This window comes from Antechinus flavipes, chromosome 2 (genome assembly GCF_016432865.1).
Source record: "Antechinus flavipes isolate AdamAnt ecotype Samford, QLD, Australia chromosome 2, AdamAnt_v2, whole genome shotgun sequence".
In the NCBI taxonomy this organism is placed as follows: Eukaryota; Metazoa; Chordata; class Mammalia; order Dasyuromorphia; family Dasyuridae; genus Antechinus; species Antechinus flavipes.
Window position 1 is genome coordinate 150,073,635 of NC_067399.1, and position 22,749 is coordinate 150,096,383.

General features: G+C 33.9%; 1 protein-coding gene across 1 annotated transcript in view; it reads right to left on the bottom strand.

Moving 5' to 3' along the window:
- Window positions 1-1,996: 1,996 nt before the first annotated feature.
- Window positions 1,997-22,749, bottom strand: part of ANAPC1 (anaphase promoting complex subunit 1) — a 141,768-nt gene continuing 121,015 nt past the window's right edge. The window contains exons 45-48 of the mRNA XM_051975808.1: window positions 20,918-21,013; window positions 18,425-18,623; window positions 8,515-8,649; window positions 1,997-2,355 (exon numbers count right to left, since the gene is read on the bottom strand). Of these exons, the coding sequence (XP_051831768.1) occupies window positions 2,240-2,355; window positions 8,515-8,649; window positions 18,425-18,623; window positions 20,918-21,013 (546 nt within the window). The 3' untranslated portion in view covers window positions 1,997-2,239. The remainder of the gene's footprint in view (window positions 2,356-8,514; window positions 8,650-18,424; window positions 18,624-20,917; window positions 21,014-22,749) is intronic.

Below are 22,749 nucleotides of genomic sequence, written 5' to 3' on the forward strand. Positions count from 1 at the left end.
TGAATGAATTAAAGATAATCTCAGAGGTTAGAGGGTCTCTGAGTTTTAGGGCTGGGCTATGACCTGCTATGAGAAGGTCTTAGGGTCTCTATCACGAGGTTGACAGGGCACTCAATTGCAGAAGAGGGTTCTGGGCTTTGACTGCAGAGGGTCAGCGCTTAGGGCTCTGTGAAGGAAGCTAGCTGCATCAAAGGGACGGGTGGAGGATAGCTGCTGGTTTAAAATCCCAGGGTTGCTGCCCCCAGGCAAGCAGGGCTTGAAGCTTCATCAGTGGAAGTCTAGGTCAGAGGGGAGGTGGAACTCAGAGCAGCTGCTAGGAAGCCCCATTGAACTGGCTTGGCTCCTGGGTCTGAACTGCGACTGTGCTGAAAACTGCTGAAATGAGGTCCTGGGGTCCCTGTTGCCAGGTAGGCAGGACTACAGGCAGCTTGGGCAGGATGCTGGGTCAATGTCGTTGCTATAGGCAGGCTGTGGGACCCTCTGTAGCCTCGAGATTCCAAAAGGCTGAGGTGAAAAGGTGCCGGTCAGTGTACACACTCAGTGAGATTCCCAGGGGACCAGAGTCAAAGGTGGTAAAAGAGGGGAGGCTGAGGAAGGAATTAATAAAGCTAGCATTTACAGAGCTGTAAGGTTTGCAAAACACTGTATATGCCAACTTATTTTATCCTCACAACAATCCTCTGTGAAAAGTGCTATTAATATCCAGGTTATACTCAACTAGTAAATGTCTGAGGCTGGATTTGAATTTGAGTCTTCCAAAATCCAGGCTCTATTCTTTGTGCTGAGGCAATAAAATGAAGATAATGAGTTGAGTTTTGCACCTGTTGGTCAAACTCAAAAGTTCTTGAGACATCCAGGTAAAGGTAATCTAATAGGCAGCTAGAGATCAGAAGTCAGGAAAGAGGTTAGGTCTAGATAAATAGATCTGAGAATCATCTGCATTGAATCCATGAGAGCTGATAAAATCACCAAGAGAAATAGGATAAAGGCAAGAGGGCCCAGGACACAGTCTTGAAGACATCTACCCATGGGTGGTTAACAAGTGAGATGGAGAAAAGGATCCAGCAAAGGAGACTGAGGTCTTGTTGACTGGTTTTCTTCTTCTCTCCTCCCCCTCCCCCATACTGATTTATTACACACTATCTCTCATTTGGAAATGCTTTTGCTACGAATACAGGAGCTGAAATAGGCAGAAAAAACTTTTAATCTCTTCCCTTCAAAACTCCTATAGCTTAAATAACCTTTATGAAAACTGCTATTGTGTATCCCCTAAAATCTACTTTTATCTTACATGTACCTGTGAAAAATGGGCCCAAGTTTGGTTTTCTTGTTTTTATGTCAAACAGCGACTAAATTTCTGAATCCTTCAGAAATGAAAAAAAGCTCCTGAATGAGGCTCCTAAATCAAACAGAACCTTGAGGAGGAAATTCTCAGTTACTAAGGCACTTGTCACATTAGTCAGGGATTTGGGAAATCTTTACTATCTTGATCTTTGGGCTAATTGTTTCTATGGAAAAACAAACAAACAAACAAAAAAATGATGAATGGCCCCTTGGAACATAAAACATTTAAACCAAACAGGATCTCAAAGGGCCCCAAAAATAAATAAAAAGAAATACACCCTGGGTACTGGAATCCTCCCTGACAGAAATTTTTCCAACTCTCATTTACCTTAATACTAGCCTAAATCTTGCTGTTAGACAATTTTGAATCATCAATGAACTTCTTCCACTGAAACATTTCTTTAAATACTCTATGACTAATTATTCCTTTACTTGATTAAGAGCTAAGCAAAACATTTTTGAACCTTGGTACAAAGTTAGATCAATGTAAAATTACAGAAATTGCCAATTTTTAAAAAAACTTTTTTGCTATAGAAAGAGAGGGGTAGAGGTTGTGTTTCTTAAGTTCCTGAACTTCAGGTTGCCCCAGAATTTAAAAATGAAGTCTAGTAAGGGTATAACCACTTCTAAACTAAAATACTTAACAAGATAGTTTTGAAAACAAAAACTTTATTTACAAAAGTAAAGTTATTTTTAAATTCACTTTTACATATTCTAACAGCAACTGAGCTCTCTGTAACATTGAAAACATTTGTTTTAAAATACAATTTGATGTTTTTGTAGTTCATTTTTCTTCATATTTCTATTTCAAACTTATAAATAATACTTCAGGCTTTGATGTTTGGTCACTTTTGTGCAGAATTGATATCCAGGAGAGGTCTGCTAACTAGGGTGATCATAGTACCATTGATTGTGGACTTCCAAGAAGTAAAGGAGCTAATCTTAGCAATGCTCGAACTGGCATCTTCAGTTGCTTGAATTTTAGAAGTAGCTCAGAAAAACTCATGCTTCCTAAAGAAACAGAAAGGGAAACAGGTTAAAAAAAAAAACGTAGATGTACACACGTTATAAGCGTGCACACATACACATAGTTATTCCTATATATGTACACACACATTCCTATACATATACATATATATATACACACACATATATTCTTTTATATATATATATATATATATATGTATATGTATGTGTGTGTATATATATATATACTACATATATCATATAGAAATACTCTATATAGAAATAAATGCCTTGACTTAAAATGAAATTCAACATACCAATCTCTCGCTCTTTCTCCCTCCCTCCTTCTCTCTCTCTCTCTCTCTCTCTCTCACACACACACACACACACAGTGAGGAAGTCAGGACTATATGACTTGCCCAAGGTCACAAAGCTGGTGTCTGAGGCTGGATTTGAACAATGGTCCTCTGGACTTCAGAGCTAATGCTCTATCCATTGTGCACTTAACTGTCACAATTTTATCAATTACCTGCAAGAAACCTTAGAGATCACCTAGTTCATATCATTTTACAGAGGAAAAAAACAGAGGCTAAAGGGGTGAAACAAGTTCAAAAGTCATGCAATTATGTAAGTGGTAGAGACTGGATTCAAATTCAGGTCTTCTGATTTATTATTCAGGTGCTTTTCCACAATGCTGAATCATGTTAATACGTTGACAGATAATTTTATTTACATGAACTGCTTTTCAAGAAAATGTTTATAAAGTAAAATAATACTATGAGGTATTATCAAGAACAGAAAATGTACATGAATATTGTCATTCTGCATGTTATTTATGCAAAAGGAAAGTGTGGCTAATAATTTAGAAGAAAGTTCTACTTGTCAACTCCTTCATTTAAATGAAGCAGAAGATAATAGATGGCTACACATCCTCTCTCTGATGCTTAAATTACTCCATTACTTCAAAGGATTCATCAGGTTGACAGCATGAATAATCCCCCTCTTAACACAGATCAAAACAGTTCTGTAACTTTGTAGTTAGTCTTTCCGAGTTGCCAAAAAAATTTAGTAATCATTCATTCATCCTGGGTCCAACTAGACGAAAACCCTCTCTGTAATTTGCTAGGTGAAATTCTTGAATGACCAATAAATAATAACTTGTTTCACATTTCTATCTTTGCAGAAACTCAACTTCTGCTGGCATAGCCTTCAAGCACCCCATGAATTACTTTTACCCTAGGAAGGCATATTAGGATAGGACTGAATATTTAAAGGATTAAATCAATTAATTTCTTAGAGGTTACAAGAATTTTATTTATTTAGATACTGTCACATTTATTCAAAAATTTTAGGAAAATAATTTATGCATTCATTATAGTAGTCTTTGAATAGTATGACGGATGAAACAAGTTGACTTTCATGAATGATAAGCTACAGAATATTTTTACATCATTAAAGAGACTGAAAAGTATCAATAAGATCCTGTTTTTTGTTGTCTATTAAAAAAACAAAATAAAACAAACCCAAAACATCTGATTGCATAAAGCACAGTATCACTTTGAAGGCTTTTCATGTTCAAAATTATTTTTTTAAACTTTTGAACTTTACAGATTTAGAGCACTTCCATATAAAAAAAGATTTTAAGTGAAAAAAATTTCATTACATTACTTTCAAAACTCTTTCTTGTCTGTGTTTCTTTTTTTTTTCTTTTTTTTTTAAACAGTATACACAGTTTATTTGGTTTTAGGGAGTGAGGAATAGGATAGGGATTGGGGCAAAATTTTGATTGGTCAAGGTCTTTGTTTCAGTTTTCAGGTTGATCTGGTACAATAATCCTTTTACCCAATTTCAGGATTAAGGGTTTCTACATAGCAGGATGATGGAAGTGGAAGGATGGACTAGGATGTTTTTTAGAACAGACACTATGGCATGTCCTATTATGGGTTACTTATCCTAAAGGGACCTAATTGTCTGTTCCATCCTATGGTTTTGTGTTGTTTGTTTAATTAATTAATTAATTAACTTTTTATTGACAGAATCCATGCCAGGGTAATTTTTTACAGCATTATCCCTTGCACTCACTTCTGTTCCGATTTTCCCCCTCCCTTCCTCTACCCCCTCCCTCAGATGGCAAACAGTCCTTTACATGTTGAATAGGTTACAGTATATCCTAGACACAATATATGTTTGCAGAACCGAACAGTTCTCTTGTTGCACAGGGAGAACTGGATTCAGAAGGTAAAAATAACCCAGGAAGAAAAACAAAGATGCAAGCAGTTTATATTCATTCCCCAGTGTTCTTTCTTTGGGTGTAGCTGCTTTTGTCCATCCTTGATCAACTGAAACTGAATTAGCTCTCTTTATCGAAGAGATCCACTTCCATTAGAATACATCCTCAAACAGTATCGTTGTTGAGGTATATAATGATCTCCTGGTTCTGCTCATTTCACTCAGCATCAGTTCATGTAAGTCTCGCCAGTCCTCTCTGTATTCATCCTCCTGATCATTTCTTACAGAACAATAATATTCCATAACGTTCATATACCACAATTTACTCAACTATTCTCCAATTGATGGGCATCCATTCATTTTCCAGCTTCTAGCCACTACAAACAGGGCTGCCACAAACATTTTGGCAATACAGGTCCCTTTCCCTTCTTTAGTATCTCTTTGGAGCATAAGCTCAGTAGAAACACTGCTGGATCAAAGGGAATGCACAGCTTGATAACTTTTTGAGCATAGTTCCAAATTGCTCTCCAGAATGGCTGGATGTGTTCACAATTCCACCAACAATGTATCAGTGTCCCTGTTTTCCCACATCCCCTCCAACATTCCGCATTATCTTTCCCTGTCATTCTAGCCAATCTGACAGGTGTGTAGTGGTATCTCAGAGTTGTCTTAATTTGCATTTCTCTGATTAATAATGATTTGGAGCATATTTTCATATGTCTATAAACAGTTTTAATTTCTTCGTCTGAGAATTGTCTGTTCATATCCTTTGCTTGTCTGTGTTTCCTTCTGAACTTCTTTCTGCGCACTAAAAAAATTTTCAGCAGAATTTTGGAAAGGATTATTACTGTTCACCCCTTCCTTTTTCTTTCAACTTCCTCTCCTAACTGCTCCCCTCTCCAAAAAAACCACCTTGGAACAAATAAGTGTATTAAGTAAATCAAATCCATGCAGTGGTCATATACAAAAATATACTTTACATAATTTAAGTTCATCACTACTTTATTAGGAAATGGGTAACTTTTTTCATCATTAATTTTCTAAAATCATGGAATTTATTCAAAACTATATTCCTTTATCCTTTATCACTGTATAAGTTGTTTCTCTGGTTCTGTTCACTTCACTTCACAACATTTCTAATTTGCCTTCCTAAGTTTTTCTCAAACTATTTCCTTCATCATTCCTTACAGCACAATAGTCTTTCATCTCATTTATATACTACAATTTGTTGATCTATTCTCCAATATATGGTTATTTCTTCAGATTCCCTGTCTCAGATAGCTGTCTCAAAACAAAACAAAACAAAACAAAAAAAAAAACCAATAAATATTTTTGTATATCCGTGGTTTTGCTTAGTATAGATCCTTGTGGTTTTGCTTAGTATAGATCCTTCCTTAATTTCTTCCTCATCCTCTATCCCTTTTACTTCCCCCTTGAGTGAAATGTATTCTGTACCCAACGGTGTATATTTTTTCTTACTCTGACCAGTTAAAATGAGATTTAAGACAAAGTGTCAGCTACTTCCTCTCCTTGTTTGTATAGCTGTCTACTTTTACTCTTTAATTATGTGAGATAATTTTCCTGAACCTTCCTTTTTATTCATCTCTGTCCCCCTTTTTCCAGTCTTTTCTCAAGATCACCAATACCTAAGGAAAGTACTCCCAGACCTTAAGAGTTTGGATAGGACAAATCTGTTATCTTGCCATATTTGAATGTAAGCAGTTTATCTTTATTTAGTCTCTTATTAATGTCCAAAATTATTTTTAAGTGTCTTCTGTAAAGATGATAAATAATTGCTGATTGAACAAACTCTAGTTCATTTGAAAAGTTTCTAGTCAAACAGAAGCACTAAATTCAATATTTTAAATTCCACTCATTTAATTCTACTTTGGCTACTTTGTAGATTTTCCAATTACTGTCATATTGAAAAGAAAATGCTACTGTGTTTCACAAGCACATGCCATACCATCCTATATTGTGTAGGTGTTTCTTTTATTTTGAAATTAATCATTTTGAACAGAATTAACAGCAAGGAATTTGCCTATATTTGATCCAATTGTTGGTTTGAAGAGTGAAACTAAATTACCATAATTTTTATGTGAAATTTAATATATTACTCATAATAGCCTAATTCTCAGAATCTTCAGTTACATGTAATTCTTCCAAGAAAAATGAAAATTTCAGAGAAAAACTCTTATTAATATGTAGGTCAAGATAGATCTTAAAATCAATATGAGACTTAGATTTACAACTGGAAATACCTTAGAACTTATAGTTCACACTATTTAAGAATTAAAAGTTCCTATCATATCAGAATGTTGATAAATGTTCCAAGGATATGAACAGGCAGTTTTCCGAAAAAAGAAATCAAAGCTCATAATAGTCTCATGAAAAAGTGATCTAATTCACTACTGATTAGAGAAACACATATTAAAACAAATGAGATACCATCTTACACCTATCAGCTGTGCTAACATGACAAAAAAGGAAAATGACAATGGCAAGAGGAATATGTCTAAGGCACTGTTAATGGAGTTGTAAACTAATCCAACTATTCTAAAGAACAATTTGGAACTATGTCCTAAGAGCTATAAACTGTGCACATTCTTTGCCCCAGCAAAACTATTACTGAATCTGTATTCCTAAGATATCAAAGAAAAGGGAAAGGAATCTATTTATACAAAAATATTTATAATAGCTCTTTTTTTGCAGTGGAAAAGAAGGGGAAATTGAGAAAAAGTCCATCAATTGGGAACTGGCTAAATAAGTTGTGATATATGATTGTTATGGAGTACTATTGTGCTATTAAAAAATGCCAAGCCAAGGGCAGTTAGGTAGTGCAATGGATAGAGCACCAATCCTGAAGTCAGGAGGACCTGTGTTCAAATCTGACCTCAGACACTGAACACCTCCTAGCTGTATGACTTTGGGCAAGTCATTTAAAACCAATTGCCTCAGCCAAAAAACAAACAAACAAAAACCCAAGCCAGATGGTTTCAGAAAAATCATATGAAGACATATGTAACTCATGCAAAATAAACTGAGCAGAACTAGGAGAACACTGTGCACGAAACAACAATATTGTGAGAATGATCAATTGTGAAAGACTTAGCAATGATCCAAAACAGTTCTCAAGGACGCAGGATAAAAAAATGCTATCTATCTCCAGAAAGAGAACTGATGAATTCAGAGTGCATACTGAAGCATACTTTTTAAAACTTTATTTTTTGCCTGTTTTTTTTTAAAAGATGTTGAATATGGAAATATGTTTTGCATGATATACAATTGCTTACTTTCTCAAGTATGAGAAATATTTAATGAAATAAATAAAAATCTATTTATGAGATAGTTAATTTGTGTTACATTATTGAATGTTGTTACATTTTCACACACAAAACAAGTTTTGTCTTTTTGTAAGGAATATACAAGACAAACAGGTGAACTAAAACTAAAATATTATTATCATCCATATCAAATACAGAAGGACCCAAAAATATTCCAAAATATCTCAAATGGGGAAAATGAAGGTCATCTTTTGGAGTCTTGAAAAATTTGATTTTTTTCCCCTCAAAAAACATGGCAGAAATTAGATGTGACACAAATAAAGGAACTGTGGGATAATGACTATCATTAAAATTATGTCAGATTATACACCTAAAAATTATGCAGTATGATAACATTCATATGATGAATATTCTCAATTACAACACCAAAAAAATAAGAATTAATGCACTTAAAACAAAAAGGGATGCAAAATGGAAGATAAGTGAAAATGAAAGCTCCCTCTGAAGTTAGAGCACCTTGGTTCAAATTCTGCCTCTTTTGCTTATTGCCCATGTGATCTTGGGCAAGGCATTTAATCTGAATAGGCCTCAGTTTCCTCAACCACAAAATGAGGAAAAGTTGGACCTTTGAGGTACTTTCCAACATCTGCTCTATGATCCAACAATTTTACACAAAAGACGGACTAATTACCTTCTAATCCTCCAGCAGACAGCTGCCCTGGGGTAGGAACAGAATGATAAATCAGAAAGCACGCCAACATGCTTAGGTGAGACTCTTCTGTGGGCTGGCCACTTAGATAGGAATGCAGGCACACATCACCTCCAGCTGTTAAAGAAAAAAATAAACTAGATGATTAAGATATATAATGGTGTACATGAAAACAGATACTTATTCTAGAGTGAGGCAGCTATAGTGCAGTAGATAGAGCACTCAGTCTGAATTCAAATTCAGTAATTTGTATATAATTGTAATTGTATATAAAATATATTTTAAAATATAAGACGACTTGGATTTGGGGGACAGAGGGACATCGAGAAATGCCTCATATAGGAATTGGTATTTGAGCTGAGCTTTAAATTAAAAAGTATTGATATTTCATTTCAGTTCACTTAAATACTATATTAGGTTACTTTTCAATAAGTAATTTATTAAGAAGAAGTAAATGAAATGAGTCTTTGTGATGACCGCGTATTTAAAATCAGCCGGAGTCAGGAATTCAGGTTAAGGGAAAAATCTTCAATCTTTATTGAAGTGAAGAGGTGAAAAAGGATTGTGGTAGCAATATGGGCAAGAAGGATTGCGATAGCAATATGGGCAGCTGTGACAGGAAGCCAGCTAGCAGAGGGGGATTGGAGATAAAGGGTTTTCGCAATCGCAATGTGAGCAGCTGTGTCAAGATGCCAGTCAGCAGTCTCTCCTTCCGCTTCCCTTTCCACTCCCTTGCCTCCACCCACCAAAAACGTCATTTCCAACACATCAGGACTTGCACAAAGAGTGGGCGGGGGCCATTCTTTCTCCAAGCTTATATATTAATAGAGTATAGTCCAATTACTATTTAGCCTCACGTGCTTGGGACCTCAGTGCATCAATTCGAGCCTCAGCCCATTACAAGTCTTGGGTTAAAAAAAAATTAAAATGTACAAGTATAAGATAAGAACTTCTAGCCAAAATGAGCTCCCATAAAATTTTACCACCAAAATCCCTAGAGTTTATACCAGACGGTATAATAATAATAAAAAATAATAATATAATAATAATAATAATAATATAATAATAATAATAATAAATAATTATAAATAATAATAATAATAATAAAATAACCCAAAAGGACATGACACTAAGTGAATTCTTCTACTTCACCTCAGAACTACACTAGAGGTCCAGAAGCCTGAGGGCAATAAGAAAAGAGGTTGCCAGCACAAGAAAAGGACAATTTCCTAGTTTGACCAGAAATAGCCAGAGACATAGAGGTCAGGAAACCTCCCATGGGCACTTGGAAACCTCTTTGAACTGCATCATTGAACAAAGAGACCTACACAGCTTAAACCTAGAGATGCTTGCTCCAGATTTTGTTTAGAAGATTCAGTGCTTTAAATGTTAAAAACCCTAAGGGAAGGTGGGCTAACTTTGAGAAGCAGGTCAGTGGATTAACTAAGGGAAGTCAGGACAAGATTAAATTGGGCCAATGATAAAACCCCAAGTATACAATGAGTGACAGAGCCTGGCTCCAACACATTTAGCCCTAATTCAGGATTAAAACTACTGGGATTAAAAAAATAATAACATTGAAAATCTTGCAAATCTAAATATACTCCAAAAGGAGAATTAACTCCCTAACAACTGCAGGTAGAAACTCAAAAGGAAACATTAGTTTTCCATAAAGATTATATTTCTATACTTAAATGAAAAGACTTTTAAAAAAGGAATAAAAATGCTAGTATAAAGAACTGGAAAAAGAATAAATAGTTTAAAAGAGAACATAGTCAATCTTATATAAGAAATGGATTCTATAATTACAATAGATCAAATGGAAATTAATGATTCTATGAGATAGCAAGAAATAGTAGGACAAAATCAAGACCGAAAACAAGAAAATATAAGTTATCTGGCATAAATCATGGAAAACTAGTTAAGGAAAAATAATTTTCAAATCCTTGAATTCTCTGATAATTATGACTTTAAAAAATGGCCTATGTCAAAAAAACATCATAAAGAATCTACAGGTCACTTCTTAAAAGAAACTTCAGGGAGTATTCTGGGAAGATGGTGGAGTAGGTTGATAAATTTCAAATTCTCCAGATTTCCCCCACAAATGGAACAAATTTGCATCTCAGGGTGAACACAGACTGATGAAAAAAATCAATTAGACTGGAGATTCAGTCTCCCAACCCAAGAATAGCTGAAGAATCCCCAGGCTGAGGACTAACCTGTCTGAAGTGTAAATATCTCCAGGCTAGCTCCAAAGGATCATCAAGTGGGGACCCCTCAGGCTAGCTGGGTAAGGCTGGAGTCTTAGTGGGAACAACACACACTTTCACCTCCAGACTGTTTGTGGAATTATGTTTGAATCCAGGAAGAGAGAGTGACCCTCTGCTGATTGGGAATGTCAGGCCCAGCTGTGCAGCTGAGACATGGCCTGGGTGAGAAGGAACCAGCAACCAGTAAATGCAGAGACAATGGAGCAAGGGAGCTGCTGGCTCTGGGCACTTGCTGGAGCTTGGCACTCTTAGTTTGAGGTTCCTGGTCAGAGTAGAAAGCTGAAGGGAAGCTAAGCACCATGGCCTCCTACCCAATGATAAGAGGTGCTAACACTAATATCTCTTATTAAAAAAAAAAAAAAAAATGAACTGGCAAAGAAGAAAGAACCCCACCGTTAAAACATATTTGGGGAACAGAGAAGACCAGAGTTCATCTTCAGAGAACATTTCAGTAAAAAAGCTTCTATCTCAAAGAGTAACCTGAAATGGTTCCCTGCCCAGAGAGAATTTATGGAAGAACTCAAAAAAGAATTTAAAAGTCAAATGAGAGACATTGAGGAAAAACTAAAAAGAAAAATAAAAACCATCCAAAAAAACCAAGACTATAAAAAAAAGTTAACCAACTAGAAAAGGAGGTACAAAGCCTCAAAAGACGAAAAGAGTTCATCGAAAATTAGAACTGGGCAAAGGGAAGCCAGTGAAGCTATGAGATACCAAGGAATAACAAAACATAATAAGTAATATAGAATAAGATATATTTGTATGATAATATAATAACAAAGAATGAGAAAATAGAACAAAATGTAAAACATCTTATAAAAAAAATGACAGATGTGGAGAACAGATCAAGAAGAGAAAAGATAAGAATAATTGGACTGTTGGAAAGATGTGACCATAAAGAGAACCTTGACACAATAATGCAGAAAATAATCCAAGAAAATTGCCCTGGAATTATAGAACATGAAGGGAAAACAGAAACACAAAAATTTCACCAACTACCAACTCAAAGAAATCCTTTGTGAAAAACACACAGGAATATAATTGCCAAATTTGGAAAACCCCTAGATCAAAGAGAAAAGGTTTTTTGTTTTTTTTTTTTTTGCAAGAAACAAGAAAAAAAATTCAATATGCTAATTGTACAAGACTTAGCAGCAGCCACAATAAAAGACTGCAGTTCCTGGAATCATATCTACCAAAAAATCAAAAGAACTAGGCCTGTAGCCAAAAATATTATATCCAGCAAAATTATCTATAATTCTGAATGAGAAAATATGGTTGTTCAATGGTGGAGGTGGGGATAAAAAGGGGGGCAGGGAGGATGAATAAAGTAAGGTATATAGCAGAGAACCAAAGAACAATAATAAAACTAAAAAAAAAAACTCCCAAAGGGAAAGTTCAAGAGATGACATGGCCAATATCTAGTCTCCATGTCAAGGAAAAATACTGCAAGCATCTATAATAGGGATGGAGAATATCTAGTCCGCAATCTTATATGGCCCATGAAATCACTTGCTAAGGCCACCAGAGGGTGAATGAGCTGAAAGTTAAATATAACAACCTCCTACTTCTTGAGTTTTGTAAGTTGATAATTTTATGTGGCCCTTGAATGATGTTAAAAATATCCAATTGATCTTTGGCAGAAAAAAGGTTCCCTAGGTGAATTCGTTTTTACTACAATGAGATGAAATTTTGGAATACTATATTTCTAAAGGCAAAAAATGATTGCAATGGACTACTATTATGCTTATAAGCAGGAATAGGTGATTCTGCAAAGGTAAGTTTAATCCTACACCAGAAAATGTTTGTGGCAGCTTTCTTTGTGGTGGGCTGGAAACTGGAAATTGAGTGGATGCCCATCAATTGGAGAATGGTTGAATAAACGGTGGTATATGAATGTTATGGAATATTATTGTTCTGTAAGAAATGATCAGCAGGATGATTTTAGAAAGGCTCAGAGAGACTTACATGAACTGATGCTGAGTGAAATGAGCAGGACACTTCATTATATACTTCAACAACAATACTTTATGGTGATCAATTTGATGGACGTGGCTCTCTTCAATAATAAGATGAACTAAATCAGTTCCATTTGTTCAATAATGAATAGAACCAACTACACCCCCAGTGAAAGAACTCTGGGAAATGAATGTGAACCACTACAGAGCATTTTTTATGAGATGTTTTTGTCCGCTTGAATTTTTATTTCCTTCACAGATTAATTTTACATTATTTCAATTTCTCGTGCAGCAAAATAACTGTATAGATATGTACACATATATTTTATTTAACATATACTTTAACATATTTAACATATATTAATCTACCTGCCATCTGGGGGAGGGGAGGGGAGAAGAAGGGGAAAAGTTGGAACAAAAGGTTTTCCAAGGGTCAATGCTGAAAAATGACCCATGCATACATCTTGTAAATTAAAAAAAAAAAAAAAACTATTAAAAAAATCCTACAGCAGGAAAAATGGATTTTCCATGCAATAGAGGGCTTTCAAAGCTTTTTTGATAAAAAAGTCCAGAGATGACTAGGAACTCTGAAATGTAAACATAGCAGTCAAGAGAAACTTAGAAAAGTACACTTATTTGAGCATGTGGAAATAGGTATAAGATGATCTAGGACCAGCATTCATAGAAGCAGTAAGTGTCACTTCAAAATGCTAATGTCTTCAAAGAGTATTGTGGAAGCTAAATAGAGGATCTTGGAGCAGACTTTCTATTCTGAATGTCCGAAGAGAGAAAAGAGATGGTTAATGGTTACAAGTATAGAAAGGAGGAAAGAACTTGATGCTTTTCATAAGTAGCATGTGGGAAAAGAATATAAAAACATGGAGAAAGGGGGAGAGTGAGAATCAGAAGAACCTTACTTTTTTTTAAAAGAAAGCTTTTTATTTCCAAAACATATGCACAGATAATTTGACATTTACCCTTGCATAGCGTTGTGTTTCAGATTTTCTTCTCCTGCTCCCCACCCCTCCCCAAGATGGCAACAATTCAATATATGTTAAACATGTTAAAATATGTGTTAAATCCAGTATGTATAAACGTATTTATACAATTCTCTTGCTGCACAAGAGAAATCAGATCAAAAAAAGGAAAGTAAATGAGTAAAAAAAACAAAATACAAGCAAACAACAACAAAAAGAGAATGTTATGTTATGATCCACATTCAGAAGAACCGTACTCTTATATGAAAAAGATAAAGGATAGAACATGCAAAATGATTTGGTATGAAAAAACACCAAACTTAATATAGGGAAATAAATAAGGATGGGAGAAAGAGAAAATTAAGGGGGAAATAAAAGGAATGTCAGGAAGGGAAGTTTTGCAAGTAAAACAAATTTACTGACTTTGAAGGGAAAATTAAAAGAGGAAAAAGTAAAGAAGTAAAATCTAAGGGAATGCCTTGGACTGGCTCTTAGATAATTCTTGATCAGCTTAACAAACTGTGGTTATATAAATGTAACGGAATAGTGTTATGCCTTAAGAAATACTAAAAGATAACTATTTTAGAGAATTATGGCTAGCATGAACTGGCATTGACACAAAATGAACAGACCCAGAGTAATTTATATAAGAAAAGCAACACTACAAGGAAAAATAACTTTGAAAGACATAAGAACTCTAATCAACTCACTGACCAACCACATATATCCAGATGATTACCACCTTCTTATAATGGCAATGGACTCAAGGTGCAAAAAGAGAGACAAACATTTTTGGATATGACCACTGTATGGATTCACTTTGCTTAACTATGATCATTTATTACAAGGTTCTTTCTCATCCTTTCTTTCATTCTATTGAATTGGTATGAGGTGAGATTAAAACAGCATGCCTCTGGTCAAAGTGGGTCACTCTTGGAGGGGATGAGGGAGAAACCTTTTAAATACACAGAAAAAAACAGAGAGAAGTTCAGACAAGTGGGATAGCTCTGAAAATAATATGTAAGATTTAGCATAACTTTTTCCACCTGAGGCAACTGGGGTTAAGTGGCTTGCCCAGGGTCACACAGCTAGGAAGTATTAAGTGTTTGAGGTCACATTTGAACTCAGGTCCTCCTGACTTCAGGGCTGGTGCTCTATACACTGTGCCACCTAGCTGTCCCAGCATATTTTTTTAAAAGCAATGAAATGGAGAATACTGTGATATGAAAGCCAAAAAAGCTAAAATGATTTAGGCTGCAATAAGAACACCAGAACATCCAAAAATAATGATGTGATAGCCCTATTATATGATTTGTTCTTGTTAGATATCTTAAATTCATTTGATTGAGTGTGTCATGTTTTAAGAAGTTACTGATTAAGATAAGATGTCTACAGGAGGAAAATCGGGATGGTGAGGTTTGAGGATATAGCATAAGAGGCTTAATTAAAGAAATAGGATCTTTAGCCTATATGAGAAAAGGATACAAGAAGATGGTGTCAAATATTTCAAGGGCTATCATATAGATATCCTTTTCTGCTTGTCAGAAGAATGTAGAACTAAAAACAATAAAAAGTTTCAAAGAAGCATAATTTGGTTTAATGTCATTGGAAGTATCCAAAAAAGGAGTGGGTTGGCTCAGTAAAACAAAGGGTTTTCTCTAACTGGAAGTCTTTAAGGAAAAGTCAGACGACCCCTTGTTGGCTATGAGATTCTCATTGGCACCCAGGTTAGACTTGAATGGCTTCTGAGGGGTCTTTCAATACCAATAGCCTGTGATTGCCCTCCAGAGTAAAAGATCTTGTGACAATCTTTCAAATATTCTAAGACATTAGTTTTATATACATAAATGCATATTAATACATGTATATTATCATTAAATCAAGACAACTTTAGAACTGAAAGACACCTTTTTGGATCCTTATTCTGACACTTAATAATTTAGACATCTCTCCCTGCTCTCTATTATCTACAATAATAAAATTCATTTAATTCATTACAAAAATTCTCAAGATGAGAAGGCTTTAAAAATCCAAGTTACTTGAATAAGAACTGAATAATTTATATGATTTTAATCCTTTGTCAAAATTTTTACTGCTAAGGACACTACATATATTTTCCCTATTTTACTTATCTTTTCAGAAGAACTACCAAATATTTACTTGTATCTCATTTGAATTTCTTGTAAAGTCAAAGTATTTACTTAGGAGAAAGGACAGAGATTTGCAGTTTCTTGTCACAGTATTTTTTTCCTGTTCTACTTTATATACAGAAATGCTTATTTTATTAGATGTTTAAGTTCAGTATTTTCAAAACTTACAAGGCTAAAATAAAAAGCAAATGTATTTTACACAATAATTCTCTATAATCTCTAGTTTGATTCCATGATATAGATACAAAAGTCCTAGATTTAGAGTCTGGGAGACTTGGGTTTGAATCCCACCTTAAAATATAAGCTGTGTTACTGGACTTTTTCTTTTCTCTAACGGGGTATTTGTCTCATAGGGTATTTGTAAGAAAAAGTGTTTTATAAATCTTAAAGCACATTTCATCATTATATCATTATTATGTACTTTTAAGTATGAAAGAGGACTTTAGGTAGTTTTGTGTATCTGTTCACAAAGTTAGCAGTAAGAAATGGGAGGTGTCTTACAAGTCAATTCAGTTCAACTTGAGATACAAGTAATTCAATGACTACCATATGCAAATCACTGCAACAATTTTTAAGGTTCCTGACCCTTATCTCTGAGACAAAAATTTTATTGCTTCTTAGTTCTATTAGTAAATTAATCAATGAAACATTTACTGAATACCTAGCATCTGTTCAGCATTATATCATGCTTGATGGAAATACAGAGGTATGAGTGATCCTTCCACTTAAGAAATTTAAAATCTAGTTGGGAAGATAAATAATGAATAAATATAACAAAAAAAAAAAAACTAAAATAGTATTAAATTACATGAAAGTAAAGAAAATGTTAATAAGGTTAAAGGTTTCATTTTCTAATTCAAGTTACTAGATGGTCAGATTTTAAAATTAGAAACTTATACAAATTATTTTTTAGTGAAATGTAACTTCTTTAAGTCTGAGAAAAAATGTCAGATTTACAGTAGATAATAGACACAAAGACAACTATGGCAAATATGAAATTACAATTGTAGCTTTTGACATGGGCTTCACATACAATTTCCTTTATGGCTTAGTTTTTAGAGAGGTTTATTGTTATTCAATCACAACTCCATTTGGAGTTTTCTTGGCAGACATTTTGGAGTAGTCTGACATTTCCTTCTTCAGTATGTCCATATTTTACAAATGAGAAAAGGTAAGTAGGGATGAAATAAGCTGGGTTCACAAAGCTAGTAAGTGTTTGAGGCCAAATTTCAGCTCAGCTCTTCCTGACTCTGCGCCCAGTGCTCTATCCACTGTACCACCCAGTTGTTGTCTCTTGGTGTTTCTGCCAGATGAAACCATGGTTTCAACAATTACTATTTTATATTCACTTGAAAAACTGTAGTAGTGTGTCTGCTGTTTTGATTAAAACCTAGCATTAGCTCACCCTGGGTGGCTGAGATCATATATATATGTATATATATATATATATGCATGCATCTATGCTTCTAAAAACAAGGCAATGAAGATTTTAAATGAAAATATGCACCTTTTAAAATATGTACCTTTTATATGAGAAACTTTTTTTTTTTTAATAATTTTTTATTGATAGAACGCATGCCAGGGTAATTTTTACAGCATTATCCCTTGCATTCATTTCTGTTCCGATTTTACCCCTCCCTCCCTCCCCACCTTCCCTGAGATGGCAAGAGTCCTTTACATGTTGAATGGGTTGCAGTATATCCTAGATACAATATATGTGTGCAGAACCAAAGTTTTCTTGTTGCACAGGGAGAATTGGATTCAGAAGGTATAAATAACCCGGGAGGAAAAACATAAATGCAAGCAGTTTATATTCATTTCCAGTGTTCTTTCTCTGGGTGTAGCTGCTTCTGTCCATCTTTGATCAATTAAGGCTCTATGAGAAACTTTTCAAGAAATTCTCACTTTACATTTTTACTTATAAAAGAAATAACCTTTCCTATATAATAAAACAATAATCCTCTGTGAATCAAATCTTCATTTCCATCGACAAGCTATCAATATTAAGTACACGATTAAAGTTCCTAAATTAATTACTTTAATCTTTAAAATTTACTTATGGAGCTGAAGAAATACAAATTCATTTATCAATAACATTTATTAAATACATACTCTACATGCAACACTAAATTTTTTTTTAGAAGAAGAAAATTATGCCCATTCTCAAATTACTTATAATATAACAGCTAAGACAAAGTGAGCACACAGGAAATAATTAGAAAATATATTCCCTAATGTCCATATACATAGTAAATATATTTTATGTACAAATTCTGGAAGATGAAAACAAAATTTAGATGTGTGACATTTACCTATTTAGAGTATGTACTAAAGCTTCAAATTCAAAAAACATTGTTTCAGACTTGTTTGAGTACATTTTTTAGAAGCTGTGGTTAAAATAGGTATTCAGATCCCTCAAACAGAAATTTTAATTTCTAGATAGGTGATCTGGCTTCTATTCAGACAATTCTTCCCTCATCCAAGAAATTTTAAAAACACACTGTATATCAAAAATCAGTGTTATCTTATGTTTCACTTACCTTGTAACCATTGATCCAAAGCATTATCAATAGTGCATTTCATCACAGGAAGGAATTCAGAGTTCATAAAAAGTCCTCGACTAGGGATCTTCTGCATTCTCTCCTGGTGGCTTCTGGAGCTAAAGAATTCTAATACCAACTTTATTTGCCAAAGTTCAAAAGTCTCAGACATTTCCCTTCTTTCTAATCTTCTGACAGCCTTGAAAAGAAAAAACAAAATACAAAAAGTGATATTTAATCTAGAGCAGGATACCCAATTTTTATGAATAAGTGAAGTTCTTGTATACATAGATATATAAGGTTCCTATGACAATTTAATAACTTAGATGCATTAAGTAATACTTCATTGCCAAGTGAATCATTTTTCTCCCCATTTTGGGTGGCTTTTACCCTATAGATGTAATTATTAGTCCGTCAATAAACATTAAATGCGTACTATGTGTCAATTACTGTGCTATTACTGACATTTTGTCCATTTGTCTGTCTTGGTGGATGTGTGCCAAGAAGAGCCTCCAACAAGTTGAAACCAATCACCTTTGAAAAACAACAAAGGCCAGTAAAGCCATGATAAAGTAAAAAACAATATACTTCATTTCTAGCCCAATTATCCTATGGCTTTCAGATCTTTAGACGTTCAGAACGTCCATTCTTTGAGGAAGTTTATTTTCCTGATTTTGTATCTCCAGGACTCAGAATGTGTTGTAATATCTAGTATACCCCTTCTAAATATTTGCTGAGTTTTAACCTCTCAAAATAGGGATAAACAAATCTGGAGGGATAAGAGATGGGCAAAGGGGTGGAAGGAAAAGCTAAACAAAACCTGGGCAATTCAATCCCAAGATTTCTCACTCTATGAAAGGCTGGGGGAAAGCCCTACTCTTAAAAAGTCCTAATATATTTACATGGATAAATAAATACAAAATAATTTGAGGAAGAGAATACTAGTAGGAGGGCAGAGACGAGATTTCTAAGAAAGGGTAGCTTCTGCACTATTAATTAAGGCAGAGATGGGGAGAATATGTATTCTAGGTGTCTAGGATAGTTTGTGTAAAGATATGAGAGAAGACAGGAAATTAATGGTGAATTCTATGAACACCTAGTATTTCAGTTTGATAGGGAAAATAAAAGGAAAGGGAAACAATATGAGATATTTGTAAAAGTAGATTGGAGACAGGTTTAAGCCTTAATACCAGGCTAAAGAGTGAGGAAGAGAAAGTAGCATCGGTGAATCATCTTGAGAGTCCTCTCCATATATTTAGAAGTAGAGAGATGATGTGAAGAGAGGGCCAGGCCTGAAGTCAGGAAAACCTGATTAAAATCCTTCCTTAGATACTTAAGAGTTTTGTGACTTGAGCAAGTTATTTAATCTGGGTCTGCCTCAGTTTCTTCATCAGTAAAACAGAGCCAAATCAAATATTTGTAGAATGCTTAGCACAGTGCCTGAAACATAGTAGGTATGAGACAAATGTCATTATTCTTAAAATGGGGATTGTACCTTCCTCTACTTCTTTGAAAAGGGGAAGGGTATTGAAAGATCACTGTGAAACACTGCATACAACATTAGACTTTTACTCAGAGACAGTTAGGTAGCATCATACCCAAATCTAGAAGCTCTGATACAAAACCCAACCTGAGATTTTAAGGTCCCTTAATCATGATCTGCCTCAGTTTCCTCATCTATAAAATGAGGATGTTAACAGCTTCCATATTTTATAGGCTTATCGTGAGGACCAAATGAGTTAACATATGTAAAGTATTTTGCAAACCTTGAAGTGCCATATAAATACCAGTTATTAATATTATTATTCCTTTTCTATTCTTTTTCATAAAAGATGGTTTTCTAGTAGATAGTACCTAATAATAGAAGTGACACAAAAATAAAAGATATGAATAAAAATTTAGTTTTGAAAAGATAAGTCTTATCAAAAAGATTGCTTTGTTTACAAATACCTTTCAATATGTACTTTTTTTGATGGCAGAGATTTCATCATTAAAGATTAGTTTACTGGTTTGCTTTATTTCCTGTTAAAATGCAAATTATTTGAATAGGAAAACAATTTAAGTCTTTTTATCAGTCATTTTTACCTTTTTATGAGTGAGCTTATCTGATTTGTCTGGAAAGCTTGGACTGAGGGAAATATGAAGCAACCAGATATCTGAGGGGAAGAAAATAGATTCCCCAAAGGAAGAATAGAAGGGAAATAGAATAGAAGGGAAATAAAAAAGAGAGACTGGAAACACAGAAGGCATACTTTGCCTACTTCACAAAATTATCTAAAGCAAACCATTAACTATTATCATTGCCATTATTAATATGTAGGGATGACTCTTTTAAATGTTCTGTGAATATTTGATGACACTGACCATATTTAAAAGATTCTTATTTCTGAAAAGAATAAAGAAACCAATAAAGTTAACAAACTTTACTGGAAAAAAGGCACAAAATCACACCAAAACATTTTTCCCCAAACCCACTCTCCATTTATCAAGTACCTGATCTATTGCTATATATGCAGGCAGCATTTCTGGATTCTCCTGAGTGACACATTCATAAAGTATTGAAGAAAAGAGATCAAGAATTTCCTGTTTCTGAAAGATAAAAAATTGCAAACAGTATGTACAGAATACACATATTCTTAATTGAATAGATATTTATTAAGTATATCCTCTACATAGTACTATACTAAATACCATAAGGGATAGTATTATGTATTATGGTAACATTGTGATACAACATTATATATAATGCAAGTGGATTATATTTTTAAAAAAACATGGCAACCTTATTTCTTAAATATGTATCTTACAGTCTACTTGACTGAAAGAAACATCTGAAACATAAATAACAATAAAATATAATTTGGATTAATCTAGTATTTCAAAGATCTCAGAGTTCAGAGATATATTTTGTTCCCAAAACAGATTATAAATTCTTTCTGAGAGCTCTTGTGGCCAAAAAACAACAAATATACCATCAATTTGTGGCTAATTTGGTGATGAGACCTTCCAAATGTAGGCTAAACCTCAGATTACAGATAGTAAGCTTTTCTAAACATCTTGTAGAGTGTGTATTCTGTTGACACAACACTTAAGGATCTGGAGTCACCTCTATACTATACTGAAGCACCAGCTAACTGTATTAAGCTACAAAAATGAATGGCATTAAAAAGAAGTATTATAGAAATTCAGAAATAAGAAATATCAACAAAGGATGAAAAAGATATCAAGAAGGAAATGAAATCTGAAAGGATTAGTAAGAAAAGACTTAAGACGTAACAGAGGAGAAGTCACTGAAAAATGAAAGGAAAGGTGGGGATATAGGAATATAGCATGAGTGAAAGTCTAAAAGAAGAAATAGTCAAAGGAAAATTGCTTGGAGTAGTACATGGGGAGAGGAATAGGAAGAGAGTACATTGGTTACATTGGAGGGATTATATTGAATAGTAGAAGATACAAAGATTGAAAAATTAGTTTGTCTCTGTTAAGCTAAGGAATTTGGAATTTAATCTAAAAATAATAAGCCCTAGAATAAGCAACAGGATGAAAATGGTATTTTACTAAGATCAAAAATATGTATAGGATGCATTATAAAAAGAACAATAAATGATCAATTTAATTTTTGATTTATAATTTGAGTCTCAGGATTTCCATTTTCTTCTGATTCTTTTCTGGGAAAGGATATATGTGAAATCTAAGTATGAGAATATTATATAAGTTGTGACTACTCAAACTTTTCCAATGTACTTTCTGCTCTCCTCACATATCTAACTTTGAATTGAAGTTACTGACTATCAAAATATATATGAATTCAATTTTGAAGACCTTATTAAGTTCTTCAATAAAATTTTTCTACCTTTTTATTCTTTGAAATAGCTATATATATGTATATATGTGTGTGTGTGTATATATATAAGTTATAAATATTTTCCTGATGGTCTCTTTTTGAAAATATTTATCATGAACCTTACATTATGAGAAGACAGCATCTCATGAAATGGCATTTCTTACTGCCTATGGATAGATGATGAAACCAACTATCAACTTCTTTATTTGCTTTTCCAAATAAAACCATGAGCAACTTATATCTGCCTACTAGATAGTTTTATAGTGAAATGATGAGGCTGATATAATTCAATTCTTCCAGGAGAAGGAATTAAATCCAATCTTCAGTCACTGGACAAGGATTTAATATTTGAACACCAATATATAAGTTAATGTAGCACTCTGCAATCTTATTCATTATTCTTCTATACCATCATCACAGAAAGAGAAGGCTGCACAGCACTGAGGGCTTTTAAAATATTTTTTTTGCTTCTTGAACTTCT